We start from the raw sequence: 21,464 nt of genomic DNA, 5'->3' as shown, positions 1-21,464 counted from the left end.
CCAAACAATTCCATGAAAGTTATAAAAGAAAATATGATAACTTGTAAATAGACATGAATTTTAGTTACAGAAGTCACTGGGGTATGCACATGGGCCCCGTGGATCAGGTAAGGAGACAATGAGATACAAAGTCTATTGTGGAAGGTAGAGAGTAGAGAAGTCAAGGCCCAGCAGAAGACAGAGATGACTAGTTATACTGACAGGGATGACATAGGAAGGAAGGAAGTTCTTTACCATCCTCCTACTTAGAAGATAAGCAGAGAGCCGTTGAGTAATCTGCACCTTAGAGGTGATCACGGAAATGAGGAGTCTTGAAATTTGAACTACATTACCGTAGTTCAGGGTCCAATTAGATACAGGATCAGTATACCATGTAACAGTTTTCTTAGCCTCAATTATTTCAGTATTAATCATCTTCAGTCAGATGTATCTTTCTAGAAAAAGACTCATTTTCATCGCACTCCTATTTAAAGACCTCAATGAATTACTACTACCAACAGAATAGAGTCCAACATTTAAGGCCATCCAGAATCTAACTGCACACACAAACATACCCTTATAATAAATTCTCCCTTTTGCTTAAACCAGTTTGAATCTATATTTGTAATCACAAGAGCCCAAATTTTGTTCCTTCGTGTACATATAACGACTTTGTCCCTTGGTCCTCCTACAGTGGAGACCCACACAGAAAATGAAGTCCATCAGACCACAACGTCCAAAACTTCTTATCCCCAAACCTGCAAATATACTTCGATCTGTACCTATCCTTGCCCACCCCTTCCAATCACAAGGAAACAGTAACTTCTCCCTGTACTTCCACATGTCCAATGTCCTAGCCCCCACATTCTGAGCTCCAGCTCTTCCTTATTTCTCAGGAACCTGAAAATCCATTGATCTTCTCTCTTTCTCCATTGTCTTCAATCTCTGTCCATGGCCACCATTTGCCAACCCCAGGGTGTATCACTTTATGAACGATGTCCCTAGAGACATGCAGACCAGAATGGTCAAGCAGCATAGTCCTGCCTTCCATCTCCATTATATCAATCTGTGCACAGCTTTCGTCATTGAAAGGTAGAAAGGGAGGAAGGAAGGAAGGAAGGAAGGGAGGAAAGAGGGAAGGAGGAAGGAAGGAAGGAAGGAAAAGAGGAAGAAAGAAAGAACTGAGAAAATACGAGTAGCCTGTACATTTGCCCGGGTCTCCATTTCCTCTTGTTTTCTCCCCTCTTATTTCTGCCCTGCCATATCCACCAAAACCACTCTTACCAAGGTTATTGACGACCTTCTTGTTACCAAATCTGACTGATATTTTTCACTCCTTTGCTCTCTTAATCTCTTCCCAGCTCTTGACATTCAATTGGCCTCTCTTTCCTTTTTGGTAACTCATTCCTTGGTTCTGTGATACCATATTATTCTGATTTTCTCCCTGCAGGCTCTTCTTTCTCAGTCTCTCTCTTAAATGTTTGTGTTCTTCAGTCAACTATCTTGGGCCGTCTGCTTTTCTCAGTTCATACTCTTCCTAGGCCACCTCGTCTTTTCTTTTGGCTTTTCTTACGTGTTTCATGAAAACATCCCACCTTTACCTTGAGGTTGACTCTCTCACCCAAACTTCTTTCCTTTCTTTCTCCCACCTTCCATATTCAATACAGTAACAAGTTCTGATAGTTCCTCCTCCAAAATATCTAAAATCTCTCCCTTCCCTCCATTTCTACTGCCCCTTTCCTACTCTAAGCTTGTAACATCCCTTGCCTGGACTCCTACAGTTGCCTCCTAACTACTCTCCCTAATTCCACCCTTGCCACACTACAATCCATTCTACTCACAAAACCAGTTTCAAATGTTAATATGTCTATCCCATATTTTAAACCTTCAATGATTTTCCAACTTCTTACTGTGAAATTGATGGTGTGCAAGGCCTCACGTGCTTGGCTTCTGCCTGTCCTTGCAACATCATCTCCTACCATTTTCTTGTTGCAATGAACATTTTTGAACATGATTATTGGTCCAATCTTAGGTCTCCAGCCTTTCCTCTGAGCTCTTTTCCTGTCGAACTCGAGATTCATGGGGTGACTACATTCTTTTATTTCCTCAACCAGGACATGACATGTTGCCTCCTGACCTTTGCCCAAGCTGCCTCCTCCTCTTCACTCAGCACATTCCCTCACATCCTGTAGATTCTGGCTAAGCTATTACTTTCCTGGGATGACTTCTCTAACCACCCCCGAGTCTGGTTAGGTTCTCCTCCTGTGCGTACTCACGGGCCCTTGCACTTCCTCTATCGAAGTCCCTATCACATGAATTGTAACTGCTTGTTAGTGAGGATGGGAAGAGGAAAGACAGGATCTATGTTGATTACTGGCAACCAGAACTTAGTATTCAACAGATGTTTCGAATGAATCAAGAGAGACTGATATAGAGGCCGGCCTGGTGGTGCAGCGGTTAAGTGCGCCCACTCCATTTCGGGAGCCCAGGGTTCACAAGTTCGGATCCCAGGCGCACACCCACGCACCGCTTGTCAAGCCATGCTGTGGCAGCATCCCATATAAAGTAGAGGAAGATGGGCACGAATGTTAGCCCAGGGCCAGTCTTCCTCAGCAAAAACGAGGAGGATTGCCATCGGATGTTAGCTCAGGGCTGATCTTCCTCATAAAAAAAAAGACATATAAAAACTTAATGTTATCCTTAATAATTCATTGTACATTAAGTGTGAATATATGTTTAACAAAATATTTCCCATTCTTATTATAAAGTGTAGATTTAATTATCGTTAACAAATTTTTGAGTTGTTTTCTCAGAACTCTGAGTTAAAAACCCTCCATGACATACATTGTTATATAAAGTCTGGGCTGAGTAAACTCAACCTAAATTTTAAAGTCAAAGTTACACTGCCCAGAATGGGGAAAACCAGGTAAGCAACACCCCTTTCAGAATTTACCCTTAAAGAGGCTTATTTTTCGTTTGGCTATTTACACTATTTTGTTTGGCTAATTGCCAGCCCTGGGGGGTCTAGTGGTTAAGATCCAGCACTCTGACTGCCGTCTTCCGGTCAGAGAACCACATCCTCCTGTCGGTCTGTCTGTTGGTTGTCATACTATGGCGGCTCTGTGTTGCTGTGATGCTGAAAGCTATGTCATCGGGATTTCAAATACAGCAGGGTCACCCGTGGTGGACAGGTTTCAACAGAGCTTCCAGTCTAAGACAGACTGGGAATGAAGGACCTGGCCACCCACTTCCAAAAAAATTGGCCATGAAAACCGTATGAATAGCAGCAGAGCATTGTCTGATACAGCACCGGAAAGTGAGAGGATGGCACAGAAAGACCAGGCAGGGTTCCTCTCTGCTGTCCACAGAGTTGCTAGGAGTCAGAATCGACTGGATAGTACTAACAACAACGAATTTGGCTGATTACAAAGTGGCAAATTCCTGTTTAATATATTGAGAGATCTTTCTAAAAATAAGATTTATCCAAAAAAGGGAAGATTTGGGAGTTGGCATTTTCATTGTCAGTGGGCCCTAAATGGAAAGATGTTTTTCAGAGAGCTATATTTTTTCAAACACCATTATTTGATGATACATGGGCCAGATGGATTCTAAAGTCAATTCTAAGCACCTATGTTCCTGTAAAATATTTAGGAGATGAGTCATTTTATCCTCTTCTCTCCTCCTCACCTCCACCAGTGATTGTATTCTATTAATTTCAAGAACCCATCCTTATTTTTTCATCATTTATAACTTTATGTGTCCGTTAGAAATTGACTCTAATGTATAATTATTTTAAATGACTAACTTACAGTAAGTATATGCTGTATTTCTTTAGAAAAATGAGCAGGCGGATTTGTTGGATTTGTAAGATGTGCAGAGATGCATCTAAGAGGCCCCCTTCAAAGTAAGTAGCATTTAAATTCCATGGCCATTATAATGCGTATTTATCACATGATAAATCAGTGCATATGTATTCAACTGCTATCTTAATATATTTTGCTCAGAAAGTAAAATTTGCATTTACACCTGAGTAATTCCACCAGAAGAGCAGCCATGTATTACACTAAGGTTCTGTTTTCATTGTTCATGGTTTACACTTGAGAATTCAGCCAGTTGAATGTTTTTAGAGAGTCTGTTATGAATAAATAGTCTAAGATTTTTTTTTTTGAAGTTTTATATTGTTCATGTTAAAGTGAGATTCTTTGATCTAAAATATTTTCATGGTACATCTACGAAGTGCCAGAAACCCTCATCCCTAGTCGGAAGAGGTAGGACTAGAAGGGTAACCAAACAATTACCAAGCTGCCGAGTCCCTTCTACGTTTTGCAATAACTAAAAATGTAGCCATTTGGATGGAACCAGTGTCTGTATGAAAATGCAAAGCGTAATGCCTGAGAAGGGTAACAAACCACTTGATTAGATTTGCTCACCTGAAAGAATTCCCAGGTCGAGGATCCCTGTTAGGTTAACCAGAGAGCTTAACCTAGTCCAGGTGGAGACCTCAGTGCTGGCCACATCTCCAGGCTATGGTCAGAGCGCCTGGCGTGCCCGCTCCTGCCTGAAGTCCCGAAATGTCCCCAAAGGCTTACAAGCTATCGTGTGGGAGGAGGAGCCTGCAGTGGCAGGTGCAGGAAACGGTAAGACCCAAAGCATTTTAAATGACCAGTTGAGGCTGCTGCACTGCACAGGTGCATGTAAGAAGGAAGATGAAACAGGCTAATTTGGGAACAGTTGATGACTCCCACAGAGCACCACCAGCAGGGCTCACATTTCCTTCCACCTGCCTTGTAGACCCACCATCGGGGAAGGGGAAGGTCAAGGAAACAGCATTCATATTCATGGCGAGTGCTGGATGACAGGCATTTGATGTATGCTTGACATTCACCACAATTTAGTTTTCATGATAACTTTGTGAGATAGATATTATTATCCCCATTTTATAGACAAAAAAAACTGAGGCTTAGAGATTTTAAGCAAGACCAAAACCTATGAATTACAGCACTGGGATTAGAACCCAGCACTGTCAGACTCCAAATACTCTTCATTCCTCCTTTTGCAACATCATGACATCTCAGAATGCTCCTGTATCTGTTTGGGAGCCACAGCCCACCTGCTAGAAGAAAGAAGAGGACACAAGTGGAGAACTTTTATTAGGAAATCCGGCTGGGTGAGGGGACAAAGGTGTTTAGCGTAATTCTGATAAGGGCACCTGGATAGCCATGGGACAGCGTGAAACTTGTGAGATCCTAAGGAAAAATTACAAGCAAAAATGGGGTTAAACTAAAAACAAATTTCATTTCACAAGTTTACCCCCAACTATAATTACTCCAATCATGCTCTATCTCCATAAATCTCATGAATCAGAGAGGCAAAGGATTTCTCAAGTACTAACACCTTATTTGATGCTAACCCAAGACAGTGGTGGCATTTTCACTCATGTTGTAGATTTTATTCTTTCCCATATAATGGGAATGGGTGGAACAGATAGGCACGCAATGTACCTTGCCTAGCACTTTCCATTTCCCTGGATTGAAAAGGTTGTTTTAGGTTACTGTTTTTAAAGTTCTAATAAGAGAAAAGAACAATGAGTCAGATATCATTTCATGGAAATGTTTTTTGAAAGCAGTCCTAGCAATCAACTGTTAAGACTCAGTACTGATGCAAAGGGTCCATCTAAAACTGGAAAGAGCCATCTGAATTTGTAGAAAACAAAAGATATTTGACCTTTTCAGGACTCCCAATATTTTTCCATGTTCTAGGTTATTTTTTAACCACCTTAACTAATCTTCCTTCATTGTGTTAAGTACCTGCCAATGCTGATGGCTGTTCCTTCTACACTAATTATTGAGCTAACTACACTGGGTATAGCCAGTGGACAGTGCTTGCTTGTATCTATAGCTGTCTTTGATTATATGCAATTATTAAAAACAGGAAAAGTAAGAATGTATCACAAACTGAATGGCAATGAACACACTGAGTATTTTGAAGGAGAGAAAATAAAATGGTTTACATGTAAGAATACACAGTCACTTGCTGATTCGCCTCACAAAGCCCATCAAAATGAACATAAATGGAGCCTCAAAGCCAGTCTCTTTCACAGATATTTCTGACATGGTAAATGACTTTTTCTATACTATTTAAGTCAAATGTAACTTGATACATTATTCACAATAATAGAAATTAAAATCCTCAACATGTAAAAAAATTATAGCAAATAATAGACTGAGAAAATATCTATACATAATAGACATAGGGTTACTAACTTTATTATATGAATGCATGCAAGTAGGTTTTGTGGATACGCTCTAAGATTCTAGCAGATAAATGGACAAACACATTACTGGTGAGCGCAGCACACAGCGCATAACCCTTTTAAAAGCAATTTGGCAATTTGTACCAAGAACTATAAAAACATGCATCTTTTGACCTGCTTTGATTCTATGTCCACTAATTCTATGTCAGCTCCTAGGAAAGTATCCTATGTGAGCATGGCAAGCCTTAATCACAGCAACCTTTTCTGTTAAAAAATGAGAAATAATCAAAATGCTTATTGAGAATAATTATGTAAACTATGGAATGCCCCTTACAATATACTCCACAGTGACTACCAAAGATTATAAACGTATAATTATAAATTATAACACTATAAATGGTTAAAATAATTGTGATGACATATAAAAAGCTTACTAAAAGGGTATATATATACATATATAAGTCACACACATAAAGTACACACACGAACAAACACACATGCAGAGTATGGCTACTTCCTGGCTAAAAACACACAAATATGCATGTGACAAAAATACTAAAAAGAGATAAATCAAAATATTAATAGTGGCAATTTGGGAATAGGGAGATTATAGGACTATGGATCTTTATCTTTCTAAAGTTTATTTTATCATATTTTCAAGTTTATACTCCTCATATTTTTTTTTAACAGTTTAGAAAGTAAAAATAAAATGTAAAAGATTACGGGAAGACAAACTTCCATCCAAAACCACACACAAATAGAGCATAACTATATTTTGGCATTATTTTCAAGATAGGACGATATTTCTATTAAGTTCAGCAAAACCTTGAGAGTGTTTTAGTGCAACGAACACCTTGTGTTTCTTTTCAAAGCCTTACTTTGGAAGAAGTGTTACAGTGGGCCCAGTCTTTTGAAAAGTTGATGGCTACAAAATGTGAGTATCATGTACATGTCATCTTTGGATAACTAGTCAGTTTCATTCTTAGCAGAAATGGGGCGCTGGATGACGAATGTATACCCCTCTTCTCACGGCCTTCTAAATGGTAACTGCCACCGTTAAAAAAAGATAACCAGAAAATAGTTTGAGTGTCAGCCACTATTATTTTCTTTGGTGTTAATTAAAGCAAGATTAGTCACTGTGAATATTTATTCTTCACAAGTATATGTGTAAAATCCCTTGGAAAACGTGCTTACATATAACACGTACCAAAATATACTGCCTTACCATAGCCTGCTAAAGTTAGAATTTACAAAAGTTAACAATTTGCTATTCTTAGTGCCTTTAAAAGTAAGAATAAATTTGTGTCTTGATGTTCTAAAACTCCTTAAAGTTTGTTTCAAATTTTGTCTGTGTCTGATTTAAGTGGAACTTTATGTAAGTCTGCATAGAGTTATATATATGTGTCAACAGTCAGACGGTATAAATGAAAGTTAGTAGAAATGGATATGAGTGAGATCAAGTCATAGGCTCAATGCAAGAAATATGAATGGCTATGTGCATTTGTGGGAGCAGTCAATTGTGCTTGAGGTAGGAAATTGTGAGGTTGTACCAAATGATAAATACCAGAAGACAGGAACAGAAAAACATACAGTGGGTACCCAAAGAAAATTCTCCCGTTTGCTGAATTTGGTAGTTTTTATTTTTTAATGGAGTTTGTTGCCCTCAAATGTTTGCTAATTTTTGCCTACAGACCTCTTTTTATTTAAGATTCTCTGTTAGCTTCGCTGTGAATGTTTCATCTGTTTAGACCTGTTGACTGTGGAAGAGGAGTTAGGTGTGCTAATTGGTATTTTAATTTGTGGAGTGTGCTGGTGGTTATTCTGGATAGGGTTCTTCCTGTTCCTCCTGGGGATGCCATGCTCCTGCCAGACCACCTGCTCTCCCTGGCTCAAGGGCCCCTCCTGGTATAGAGACAGCTGTGGACCCCTGGCTACTCCTATGGAAACACTTGAATCAGCCATCTGGCAATTACGTCGTGGCCTCTGCCTGTGCTGGGTGCACACCTTCAGGCTTCGGTCACTACCAGAGCTCCCACCTTTCGTTGCAGGCCTTTCCGATGAGCATGGGAGGCCACAGCTTCTTTCTTTGATATAATGACCTCTGCCCTTCACTTCTTTGGTATTCCTCATGGTTTGTGATTCAGTTTGCCAGTGTGGTTGTGAATTTTTAAAGATACATGTTTTGGTCAATTTTAGCACATTGGAATGGGAGGAAGAGACGAAAGTATATGTTCTGTCGGTTATATTGATTGATCCTCTGCTAATAATTTGGATTTCAGTCCCAACCCCCTGTAATCCATGTTTTGCCACATTGCCAGATTAATCTCGCTCTTGGAGTTGCATGTTCTTTGTCTGTGAAATGGGAATAATATCACCTGTCTTTTCAGCATTATTGTGCAGATTAGATATAAAACACGTAGCTCAGTGTCTGATATAGATGAGGCACACAATAATTGGTATTTTTATTAGTAATAAAGTGCATCACTCTGGATATCATTCCTTTCTCTCTGCTGCCTACCACAAAGTCCACAATCTCTTCATATTCAGGTCTCTCTATACCCTAATCCAATACATTTTCTAAAATTTATCTCCAGCCTTGGCCCTTCACGTCACATGCCCTTCCGCCAATGTGACCAGTGCTCCACTTTCTATGTCTCTGACTCTCCTGCCCCAGGCTTTTGTGCAAAGTCCTCCCTGTCTCCTCTGTCCACTCTGCCCATCCTTGAGAGTAAAATTCAGCTTCCACCTTTTCCATGAAACCTCTTGGAAGTGTTTTTCCTCTCTCTTCTATTTTGTTAGTATCATTATTTATTCTGCTTCTAATTATAGCTATTTTGGGTATTGGGTTTTTTCCACAGCTGCTTTCTCACTAGCCTGTAAATTCCCTAAGAGCACAGATCACCTCTCGTTCACTTTTTATCCCCCTCCACCCCCCAGAGACTAAAAATGTGCTTTGCACCTAATGGGCATGCAATAAATGTTCAATGAATAAATACGAGACAAATATTAGTAAGAAAAGATCAAAACACCAGGCCATATTATGTAAGAGTCTCTGTGCCAGCCCTGGAGGCCTCATAAACAAAGTGAATCAAGTTAATCCCTTGGCAATGATCTCGAGAGGGAGCCAGCTAGAATTAGCAATTTAGAGATCTAGTGTCATGAGAATAAGAAAAGTCCACAGAAAAGATAAAGACAGGAAGAGAGCATATTGCTCTTTACTAAAACCAGCCAAAACAGAGTAAGAGTCTTACCAAAAATTGAATTACTAGGAAATTCATGTAAAAAGTCAATAATCACACAATAAAAAGGTGGTAAAACAAATAATTCTATGGGCCATCCAGTCAGAAAGATAAAACTAAGAATACAAACATCAAATGTACCAGAGAATAAAGGGTGTTTACATTAACCAAGGACACTAGTAAAATGCATCCTCCAGCTAAGATATGCGGATGCCTCTTTCTACACAGATTAAAAGACTGTTTCTAAGAACATGTAGCTCAGAAACCCACACGGGAAAGAGAGGCATTAGGCTTGGTCTCAATAGATGAGCAGGAATTGGTTTAGGAGCTGTTTGCTGAGGAGCCATCGAGTAAGAGTCATCACAATACAGATAAATTCAACTTCCTCGAGGCCAAAGAGGATCCAAGAAAATCATCAGTTTAAGAACAGAACGATGGCAAAATTAAGACGTTAGCTAGAAATTGAGAATGCTAGTAACCTTCCCATTCTAGATGCTATTTATTGATACATTATTGACAGACAAGGTAATTTTTTAAAAACAGTGTGTGTGCCTTTGCTCAGTACATATTCAATAAATATCCAGCACTTCTTAGGTATCAGGCAATATGCTTGAAAAGAAAAATCCCATGTGCCCATGCAGCACATAAAGTAACACAGGAAAAAAGGGAGATTTTTCAAAAACTGAAAATCCTCTAGAACAGGGAAGCCTGCCATTTATGGCCCGTTGCAGTGAAGAAGAAAAGGATGATGGAAGCAACTTTTACTAATACCCTAAATGGAATTCCAAAGGCGAGGCAAACACATACTTTTTAAAACCAATAGCCTTTGATAAAAATTATCACCAAAGGCTGCACACGGGTTTTTTTTTGTTTTTTTTTTTTTTTGCTTTCAGAGTAAAGATGGTTTTATGAAGCTACACTTTTCCCTGGAAGAGTCTATTGTTACATTGGACAAGCAGAAGGAAGCTCTAGACCTAGAAAGAAAAAACATATGCTCGCATTTCTTTGACATAAAACTACTTGTGAGGTCCCCTTAGGCTGGCCTTATAGAAGATCAGCATTAGAATCTATCACCCAAGTATGGCTTGTGACTGTAGCAAAATGTGTTTATGAAGTGCTGGGTGTAAAGGCTGAGAATCAGAGGGCTGTCTACATTGCCCAAAGAACTGCTAAGAACAAAAAACGTTTTGAGTTTTACCTGAGACATTGTGAAGCATTCGTTGAGTTCTTACTCTGTACATCGTAGGGAAATCCATCCTGTGGGGGAGTGGGAGGGATAATGTCCAAAAGATGGTACCAGTGCTTTCCTGAAGGCATGCCTCACTAAGGAGAGATAAAATATATATGTGCCATAAGCAATTTGAGAACTATAAAGAAGGGAGCCTGAAATAGCTGGGCACCTCACACAGACCTAGTATGTGCGTGCTGAGGGGGGAAGATAGATTGGGAGGCATGGCAGTCTCCTGGGGAAAGATTCTCACAAGAGGCGAATTTTGGGCTGGAACTTAAATGATTCAGATTGTTATAAAATGACAAGAAGGTCTGACTGGCAGTATTTTAAAAATAGGAAACTGTTTTAGAAGAAGTAAGCTCGGTAAAGATATATGAGTGCTTCTTTCAGTGGAGAAATGTAGTGTGTAGGATTCCTCAGGATTTGGTGTGAATTGGTCTCATGAAAAAGTCTCCGCAATGAGTTATGCAGAAAGGACCCTGAAAAATTTCCACGTCTGTGAATGACAGAGGTCCTCCAAGTTTCCAAACATCCAAGTTTTTAGGAAAGAATTAAATGATTTTCAAATGGACATAAAAGTAGTAATAAGTTTTTTTATGGATCAGGAAAAATTTGCCTGTGCTGTTAAGTCATCTCCCCATAAAAATACCTGAGAATTACTAATGATTTTTCCTTGGATGATGTTGACCCAAAATAGGCACTGTGCCTCAAAATATCGTCAAAGTGTTAGGCATCACCAAGGTGAAAAATGGAAAGAAAATCCTATGGTATTTCTGATGGATAAACCTAGTAAAAATCCATATTTCTGATGGCTATATCTAATAGAACTAGAAAAGATACAGAAATGTGCATTTGGAATGACAAGGGAAACAACAATCGCCTAAAATCGGAAGGCTCTTCAAACTGGAAAGGTCAAGACAAAAGTAATAAAATCAAAATTTTGACTAATCGAAGTTTTATTTTTGATTTTGATCAAAAGGTCAGAGAATAGTGCAAGGAAAGATTTTTTCCAGAAAATAGTGCAGAGGGCTCATACGTATATTCATTGGGCAAATGCCTTCTGATATTTAAGTATGTTTAATATAAATAAAAAGAAGTTTAGTAAAACTGCAGCTAACGCCCCCTTGGGGGATTCACTCAATCCTTCCGTGTGTCTGGCAGACCTTCCAAGCGCTGGTACAGTGGGGTGAAAGGGCCCTTACAAGGTCATTGCGCACAGCTCATGGGCTCCCTCTAGAGGGAGGAGATAGACAAACACGCAAACAAATTAATGAATAAGTTAATTCCAGAAAGTGGCAAGTGCTTTGAAGAAAATAAAGCTGAGTGATATAACCAAGAAATGCAGGTGTAAGAGGGCAATTCAATTGGATAACTAGAGAAGAGCTGTGAGAAGGAGTATAATTTGAGCTGAGAGCTGAATGACGAGGAGCAGCCAGCCATGCTGGGGTCTGGGAGCAGAGCAGCCCAGCAAAGGAAAACCATGTTCAAAAGGCCCTGGGATATGACAATGTTAGTGTCTTCCAATAACCAAAAGAAATTCAACATGACAGGAGTATAGAGCTTATAGGCCACGTGGACGACCTTCAACTGCAGAGTAACAAGAGTCAGCGTGGTTTTAAAAGCACCCTCTGGTTCTCTCCTGAAGGATAGAAGCAGAGAGACCAGTGAGAAGGCTATTGCAATAAATAAGGTAAGACTAGAATGCAGCGAGGAAGTCAGAGCTAGCAGTAATTAGCATATAGATGCTAATCAAAGCCATGTGGCTATGAGATCACTTGGAGGGAGAGTTCGGGGAGAGGAGAGCAGAGATCCAGAGATTTTACTTAGGTGCACGCTAATATTTCCAAATCCAGAGAAGAGGAGGAGTCAGCGAAGGAGGTGGAAAAGGAGCATGGGGTAAGTTAAGGATGACCAAAACAGTAGATTAGCGTGGAAGGCAAAGAAGAGAGCGTTTGAGGAAGGGAGCTGTGAACTGGGTCAAAGGCTGCCGAGAAGTCAGGTAGGATGAGGGAAGGGTGGTGACCATTGGATGTGGCAATATGGAAGTCAATGGTGCCTTGACAAGAGCAGTTTCAGGGGCGTGGTGGAGATGGATAGGACGAGAGGAAGCAAGGCAGATAATATAGGGAATTATTTGCATAAATTTTGCTGTGGAGGTCAGCAGAGAAAAGAGTAGAGACTGGAAGGGGCATGAGGTCAATATTGGGAGTACAGAGTCAATAGTTGTTATTGGTTTTTGTTTTGTTTTGTTTTGTTTCATGAGGAAGATTAGCCCTGAGCCAACAGCTGTCACCAATCCTCCTCTTTTTGCTGAGGAAGACTGGCCCTGGGCTAACATCTGTGCCCATCTTCCTCTACTTTATATGGGACTCCGCCACAGCATGGCTTAACAAGCAGTGCGTCGATGGAGCCCAGGATCCGAACCCGGGGCCCACAGCAGAGCGCGCGCACTTAACCGCTATGCCACCGGGCCGGCCCCTGTTATTGGTTTTATTTGAGAACTGTAGCAGCATATTTGTAGATGAAGGCAACCATTAGAGAGAAAGAAACTGATGACATAGAAGAGAGTGGGGACAGTTTTAAGAGCAAAGGAGAAATGCAAAATTAAGGTGGGAGCCAAAAAAGAATTGTTTGGCCAGCCCAAGAAGGAACAAGGATCCTTCCCTCTCAGGAGGAAAGTTAGAAAGAGCAGGTACCAGTGGAGGGAGGTTGGCTGATTTGGTGGAGGGAAGATGAGAGACTCTCCACCTGATTAAATCTGCGTTCTCAGCTAAATTTGAGGCAAGGTCATCAGCAGAGAGCTGGTGAGAGGGTGTGTTGGCATTTTAAAAAGGGAGGAGATACGAAATAGTTTCTGGAGATTTGGAGAACCATGATATTAGGGAAGGAAAGTAAGATTACTGGATAACGATGAGTACCCATTTAAAATTCGCAGTGATGATTGCAAGTGAGAAAGCACAGCTGTGGATTTTTCTGTGGCCTGTTTGGTCCACTCCAGCACAGACACAGGGCAGACATATAGTTAAGCCACTCCAGATAGGCAAGTGTTCTGAACCACGGATTTGCTTCAATTGTAATTTTGGTCAAAATCATCCTCGAATGTACTGTATACTTTCCTCCCTTTCTCAGTGATCACAGTCACCTGCAGACAGCCTTGGAAATGCCAGGTTGAATAGTGTAGGATTAATACGTTGCTGAAGGCAGTGAAGGCTGCTCCACACTGATGAACCAACTATGCCGGCGGTTGTATCTTCATCGTGGCACAAAGCAGGCATTACTGATGGATATTGTTATTCCCGCATGGGCAGCCTGATCCCAGAAGGAGAGCCATTCTCTCAGCTCTCTTCCTCTGTGAGAGACTCGGTGATGCTTACCGTGGATTGGCAGTTTCCTACACTGTCATTTATTCTAACCTCTGCTCACTGCTGTTGCCATGGTTCCTGTCACCAACCCTCTTAGTACTACACTGCCATGCCTCAGCCCTTTCCACTAAGCACATTTTGTCTTCTTGAATGTCTCACGCACTTCACTTTGCTGGGAAAAAAAAAAAAATAAAACCTGGCCTTTTATAGACATCGCTGTTCAGTTAGTACATTTTTTGTCTCGTTCTCAAAAAAACCAAAAGGAACAACATGCTTGGTACAATCCTCTGGTCTTTGGTCTTCTTGTGTGCTGAAGAATTAGGGCTTGTTTCTTCACTTTGCAAAACCTATGGGGAGTCACTTTAAAATGGAGAAGCATGGGACCAGCTCTGTGGCCTAGTGGTTAAGTTTGGTGCGCTCTACTTTGGTGGCCTAGGTTCAGTTTCCAGGTGCAGACCTACACACCACTTGTTGACGGCCATGCTGTGGCGGTGACCCACATACAAAATAAAGGAAGACTGACATGGATGTTAGCTCAGGGTGAATCTTCCTCAAGCACAAAGAGGAAGATTGGTGACAGATGTTAGCTCAGGGTGAATCTTCCTCAGCAAAAATAATAACAATAATAAAATAAAATGGAGAAGCAGGAAGGATCCAAAATCCTGGATGGACCAACATTTGTTTATTCAGTCCCTGCTATACATCAGGTGGTGTGTAGGCACTGGGCATATGAAGATGAGTAAATTGCAGTCCTAATTCTCAAAGAGTTTGCAGGGGAGTGAGAGAGGAATAGAAGTAAACCAATAAATATAATAGACTGTGATACAAAGTCAGATAGACCTATAATTAAAATAAGTGTAAATATATTAATAAAAATGCAGAAAAGTTTGAAAGCAGGGTCAGATAGATGAACTGAGGCTTTTTCAGATTAGATCATTTACAAATATTCCTCAAAAATCATAAACAAAAATAATATGTAAAAAGAGAAGAGAAGTTAATGCAATAAATGATAGTGTCTTTCATATATAAAGAGATCTGAAAATTCAAGAAAACACTAACAATGCAAAAGAAAATGGACAAAAGATTTGAAATTCACAGAAAGAAAAGAAATGGTCAATCAGAAAGAAAAAATGTTTAAGCATTAATATTTTAAAAATAAAAATTTAAACAGTTACAGGTCACTGGTTTTACCCCATCAGATTGGGAAGGATGGAGTGAGTAGACACTTTGACACTGCTGTTACTAACGAAAAATAATGAAAACTAAAAGCAGTTTTATAATAGGTATCAAGAGTCTCCAAAAATATTACATCATCAATCTAGGAATTCCACTCCTTTAACTTATTTCTAAGAAAATAATTACAGATACAAAGATTTATACCCAAAATATTCAATGTAAAATAATTTATAACATAAAAAGAGGAAACAAAATCTAAATATTCACTAATAGTAGAGGCTAAATATAATACAGCATAGTCCTGCAATGGACTATTATGTGACCCTTAAAAGTAAAAAGAAAGGGCCGGCCCCATGGCCTAGTGGTTAAGTTCACCGCACTCCACTTCTGTAGCCCGGGTTCACGGGTTTGGATCCCAGGCGTGGAACTACACCACTCATCAGTCATGCTGTGGTGGTGACCCACGTACAAAATAGAGGAAGATTGGCACAGATATTAGCTCAGGGCAAATCTTCCTCAACAAAAAAAAAAAAAAGTAAAAAGGAGAAAGTGTTTGCTACATAATATTAAGCATGAAAGAGTGATACAAAATTGCTTTCACGGTATAATGCCAATAAGGTACTGTGCGTGTGTATCTATGTTTGTGTAGATGAATGGATACCAGTTAGACAGAAAGTTCAACATGAACAAAGACTAGAAGAATAAAGGAAATGTATGAAAGTGTTAACAATGGTTATTTTCTTTATTAGAAGTTTTCTGTATTTAAAAACAACTCCTAGTACTTTAAGCTACTTTTATAAGAATATAGCAAAGAGAAGTTAGGGGAAAAACCAGAAATGATTAATATCATAGAAGCCAAACCAGAGAATTTCAATAAAACAGGATATTTACTTTAAAACTTCACACAGAGACTGGTAGAATTGTGGAATTCATTATCCCCAGTGGTACACACTGAAAATAAAATGGACTTAAAATTGTTTCAGGCACATTTCTGATGGAAGAGTGGGACACAGCTCACCTTTAGGATTTAATGCCTGGTGTGAGCCTTGCTGCTTTGCAGAAAACAGTCCTGAAACAGATGGGTCACTGTTCTGACTCAGCCAAGAGGAATGTCACGTTTCCCTTCTGCATCAAGATACTGGCATATGTCACTTTGTGTGTCACAGAAACACTAATATCAGTGACCAGTTTTAAAAGAACTAAATGCTAGAAAGTCCCAAAGCGCCACTCTCGTTCTTCAAGGAAAAGGCGTACACTACATATGACATGAACCTATTTTTTACATCTTCTCAATTAATGAGCAATTCTGTTGTTGATCCCTATTCACTCTACTCAAGCAGAATCACAGTCTCTTGAGCATAACACGCAAGAAAGAGCATCATTTAAACCTTCAGAATAGGCTACATTGCCTGATTCGGAAAAGGATTTTCCACCTTGTAACTCCCTTGTTGTATGAGTCAATAGAAATTCTAAACTGAGCAATTCAGTTCTGTCTTTAATAAGTCCTCAGATTCCTGGAACACTTTTGTACAAATGCGTTTTCAGCTGCTAACTTGGCTAACTTATAAAAATCGGGCTGATGAAGACAAAATTCTGTAAAACATACCAATCACGTGAGTCTGCTTATTCTACACACCAGGATCATATCTGAAATATCACATAGGTTCCAGTGGCCCAGGTCAGTTTTCACTAGGTTATGAGATAGTAACACATGCCATTAAAATCCCACTAATTTCAAACGAGAGAATTTCATTTCTTGCTCGTATCACACAACCACTGGGGGCAGCTCGAGCTCTGTTCCACATCTTTATTCTGGCCTTCGGGCTAAAGGAGCAGCTCTTTTCCAGAATATGTCCTTCTCATGGCTGGTGGGAGAGCAATGGTAGAACCCACTGGTGGTCCTTAAACCTTCTGCTTTTGCACCTATACATGGCACTTTGCATGTATTTCATTGACTAACACAAGTCCAATGGGCAAAGCTGATATAAATGGGATGTGAAAGTATAATCCTCCTACAAGAAGGGCAGGGAATAACTGAGAACAATATGGCAATCTACCACATCAAGTATCTATATAAAAATATGTATCACAATGCATGGATGGCTTCATTAGCAAAGGTCTTGGGTGTGCTGAGAATTGTTGAACCATTCAGCCAGCCCAAAAAGATCCTTCCTCCACTCCATCAGGAGGAAAGTTAGAGAAAGCAGATACAGATGCAGGCAGGTTCTGGAATGAGAATTTCTAAACATTTTACTATACAATTAAGCTAAACAGAAATACAAACACAAATTCAGAATACTGTAACATGGAATCTGATATTGGTTTCCAGATCATCTCCTTACCCCCACCCCCATCCACTCAACCATCCAAGTAGCCTAGTGGCTGACTCTCATTTCAGGATCTGTAGATTTTATCTGGTATCCCATTTTTTTCCTGTTCCATAGCTCATTTCTTTACTTTATAGTCCTTATTTTCTGTTCCTAATGAAGTACTCGGTCAAAATTCCTCTAAGTACAAAGTATGTCAAATTGCTTTTTTATTTTCTTAAACAGAACTCTATTTCTTTCAATATACATTGCAAATTATTGGCTTCCAGCTTTACTTGTTAAGCCAGAAATGGCTTTTTGTTTTGATTTGTTTTGTTTTTTGGTTTGCCTATCACTTCAGCTATTTCTCAAAGAGAAGCACCAAAGCCTACCTCAGTATTCTCTGACTCCAGCTTTCTGTGCCTGTGATGAGGTGAGGCACATCTTAAAGTTACTTTAGTGTGAAAATAAACTTCTCGTTTGAAATCTAAGTTGAAATATATTCCCCCATTGGATAGGAATATCTAATCCATATCATTTCCTACGTTATATTTTTATACATGCTCTACCCCCATCTCATCTGTCCTCTTAACTCAAGTGATGTTCCTTTTGAATCATCTCCCACTCAATGTCGTGAATATTAGTCTTGATCACATGATAATAATGAGCCAAGCTCTAATTTTGTGTATTTCTAGGATGGCACATTTCTTGCAGATTGCCAGCTTTCCCCAATCCTAATGCTTCCTTAGAAGAGATATGCCTCTATTTGGGTTTTTCTCTTGAATACAAAATACCTTAATTGTTATCTTTATTTTTATATCACTGCTGACAGAGCCAGTAGAAGCCAAGGAGTCAAGGAGCCTGGCTTTCTAGTGCTGGGAAACCCAAACTAATCTCTCATGTAAAGATCTAGGAAAATATGATGTTACTCACCACAGCCATTCCATCTGATTACCATTACTTCTTGTAACAGTTAATGATACTGACCAAGATATTGTTAATCAACATCCTATGCTTGGTCACATATTCAGTGTGCCTACACACCCATTTCTATCACTGTCAATTGCAAGTTACATTGTTGTTTCATCATTCAGCAATCCAATTTTTCAGAGATGCCAAGAGACTTCCTAGCCACCAAAAGAAGTTTAATATTCATCTCAGAGCATTCATCTTGAATCCTGAGAATACTTGGTCCTCCCAAAGATTCTTATTGTGTTAGATTTATGAGAACTCACCTAACTCTCTCCTTCAAACACTAACACCTAGAAATAGTGCCTCAATGGGAAAAGCTCTTCACACCTGTTTGCCGTTATCTGCCCACTCCAGAAAGGCAGTTTACGACCAGAGCTGAGGATAACCATCTCCAGCATCGTGTCATTTGATAGTTGTGCTGCACAGACCCATCGTTCTGTTCTGGACTTCAAGATAGTTTCCTACACCCCATCTGAATTCCATTCTTTGCCTGGTCCTTCATTTCTGGTTGGAACCATAAACCATAAATATGAAGCTGAATTTTTCATCTATCCATGGTCTCCTGCTCTGACAGTTGTTTTTATAAGTTATAAGAATTTGTAACTTCTACCTGGCTCGGATATTTTCCTTTCAACCTTGACCTGCCTGTTTACCTTCTAAACCTTGTTCTAATCCTCTAGTTTGGCTTGAGGCCTTAGATTTTTCATGTCAGTTTCATGATCAGAGCTCTGTCCAGGGATCTGGCTCAAGTCCTGTTTCTGGGTCCTTGCGACCTCTCCTATCCTAGACCCACCCGCACTAGTGGGCATTTTGCTCTGAGTGACTCAGAATAAAGGAATAAAGGGATGACCACACCATTGATTGGCATTATCAAAACATGCTTCTGATGTATAGATCTAAGTGTGATGTGGTGTGTGTGTGAGTGTGTGTTTGTGGGGGTGTGTGTGAGAGAGAGAGAGAGAGATATTATATAATATTCACTTGTTAAATAATTTGGGAGTTTTGATTCAGATTTTAGTTTTAACTACACTAAATATCGTTCAGATTTTTAAATGATTTTGACTCATGAAAATAAATTTATTTCTCCATTACTTTTAGATGGTCCGGTAGTCTATGCAGCTTACTTAAAAATGGAGCACAGTGACGAGAATATTAAATTCTGGATGGAATGTGAAACCTATAAGAAAATCGCCTCACGGTGGAGCAGAATTTCTAGGGCAAGGAAGCTTTACAAGATTTACATCCAGCCAGAGTCCCCGAGAGAGGTAACTATCTGATAATGACAGCAAATGGGAATCAGGACATCCCTGGGAGGGTGCTGATATCTGCCAAACCCACGTATGTGCCAGGCTCTTTCCATCCAGTACTTCCTGCAATGCTATAAAGTCAGTATCGTTAATCTTATTTTACAGATAAGAAACCTGAGAATCTGGGAAGTTGACTCACTTACTCAATGTCACACGGCACTTAAGTAGGAAAGTTAGTATTCAATGTTAGGCCTACCTGGCCCCAAGGCCTCTCCTTATTAAATTATTTTAATTCCCAGGAAAGTTTAAAAAAAGAAGTCCTTGTAAAAAGAATTAACTTTGCTAGAAGGAACTACAGACATCATAAAGAGGCATGTTGATATCCCGAGTGGTGTGGGGTATGGTGCCACCACACCAGGGCTCACTGCTCAGCTTAGTTTAAACCCAGCAAATCCAGGAAATGGTCACATTGGTGTCCCTCCCCATCATCTACAACTGCCTAAAGAACATAATGGGTCGAGAATGAAACAGAGACACTGAGGCTCCTCCTGGTGGAAACCGAATGAGGAATGAAAATCTTGCCCAAGGGATTAGGGTAGAGGATGGTGTACGAGACTCCTATCCCTCATGACAGTCCTGCATTATTGACTTGTTCCTCAAAACTCCTGTCTGGAAAATACTCAGTTTATTGAAATAACCACTTCTCTCCCCTATTTCTCCACTTCTCTTCACTTTCTTCCCATTTCAAGGCATATTCAGTGAAATCAACGTTCATGACTATTAAGGAAGATAAATTTTAAAATAGCACCAACTTCCCTTTTCCCTAAAAGAGACCTCCATCTGATAAACTTCCTTGTTGTGGACTCCACTAACAAACCACTTGCATCCTCCTAAGAAGCAGTGGTTTCTGAGATTTCCCTGGTCTTGGGCCTCATGTTTTTTTAAATCTAAGATGTGGAAGTAGGTGTTTACTTTTAAAAAAAGCAAAGAGTTAATCTCTTATAAGTCTTTTTAGATACCTATGAACTGCAAACAAAATTACTCTATCCCACTGAAAAGGAGAGGAGGGAATAAATTAAAGCTTTCCATTTTATTTTCATCTTCAATTATGCCTACTTATGCGCCACATGTAATTTTGTTTTTCAGATTAACATTGACAGTTTGACAAGAGAAGCTATCATCAGGAATATTCAAGAACCCACTCAAACGTGTTTTGAAGAGGCTCAAAAAATAGTGTATATGCACATGGAAAGGGATTCCTATCCTAGGTTTCTGAAGTCAGAAATGTACCAGAAACTTTTGAAGACTATTGAATCGAACAACAATTCCTGACTACCACTCGAGAGTTTAACCTGAATATGTTATAGTGAGAGCACTGGCTTTGTTCTTTTGATTTAAAAAAACACAAAATCAGAAACAGAGTAGAAATGAAATAGAAGAAATCAAACTAGAAATTGATTTCTAGCTCCCAAAGAGAAACAGATTTCAAAAGGAATGGACACTAAAATTCTTACATCATGCATAAGACAATTTATGGCAGACCTATGTAGCTCAGTTAATATATAAGGAAAAGGAAGATGTTTCTCATGACACCAATATTATAAAGTTCTTACTGCAGTAGTCAACTAATGGATGTTTTCTTATTAATGAAATTTTGCTCTTATAAGGCACAGATCAGTTCTTTAAAAATTGTAGTTGT

At 39.6% G+C, this 21,464-nt stretch overlaps 1 protein-coding gene across 1 annotated transcript; it reads left to right on the top strand.

Moving 5' to 3' along the window:
• Positions 1-3,814: 3,814 nt before the first annotated feature.
• Positions 3,815-21,124, top strand: RGS13 (regulator of G protein signaling 13). The gene is made up of 4 exons (XM_004439000.3): positions 3,815-3,883; positions 7,105-7,166; positions 19,617-19,783; positions 20,912-21,124. Exons 1-4 carry the CDS (start codon positions 3,819-3,821, stop codon positions 21,095-21,097), a joined length of 480 nt encoding a protein of 159 aa, XP_004439057.1. The 5' UTR covers positions 3,815-3,818; the 3' UTR covers positions 21,098-21,124.
• Positions 21,125-21,464: the final 340 nt, after the last annotated feature.

The sequence above is a fragment of the Ceratotherium simum genome, chromosome 36 (assembly GCF_057802395.1).
Source record: "Ceratotherium simum simum isolate JZ-2026a chromosome 36, ASM5780239v1, whole genome shotgun sequence".
Lineage (NCBI taxonomy): Eukaryota > Metazoa > Chordata > Mammalia > Perissodactyla > Rhinocerotidae > Ceratotherium > Ceratotherium simum.
The sequence above is the reverse complement of the archived record's forward strand: the minus strand, read 5'-3'. Positions and strand labels throughout refer to the sequence as shown.

Bases quoted from the DNA above. Each gene is read 5' to 3' on its own strand.
- RGS13 (XM_004439000.3), top strand. From the start codon at position 3,819: ATGAGCAGGCGGATTTGTTGGATTTGTAAGATGTGCAGAGATGCATCT. The intron at 3,884-7,104 runs GTAAGTAGCATT...TTCTTTTCAAAG, and splicing joins TCTAAGAGGCCCCCTTCAAA to CCTTACTTTGGAAGAAGTGT. The intron at 7,167-19,616 runs GTGAGTATCATG...CATTACTTTTAG, and splicing joins AAAGTTGATGGCTACAAAAT to ATGGTCCGGTAGTCTATGCA.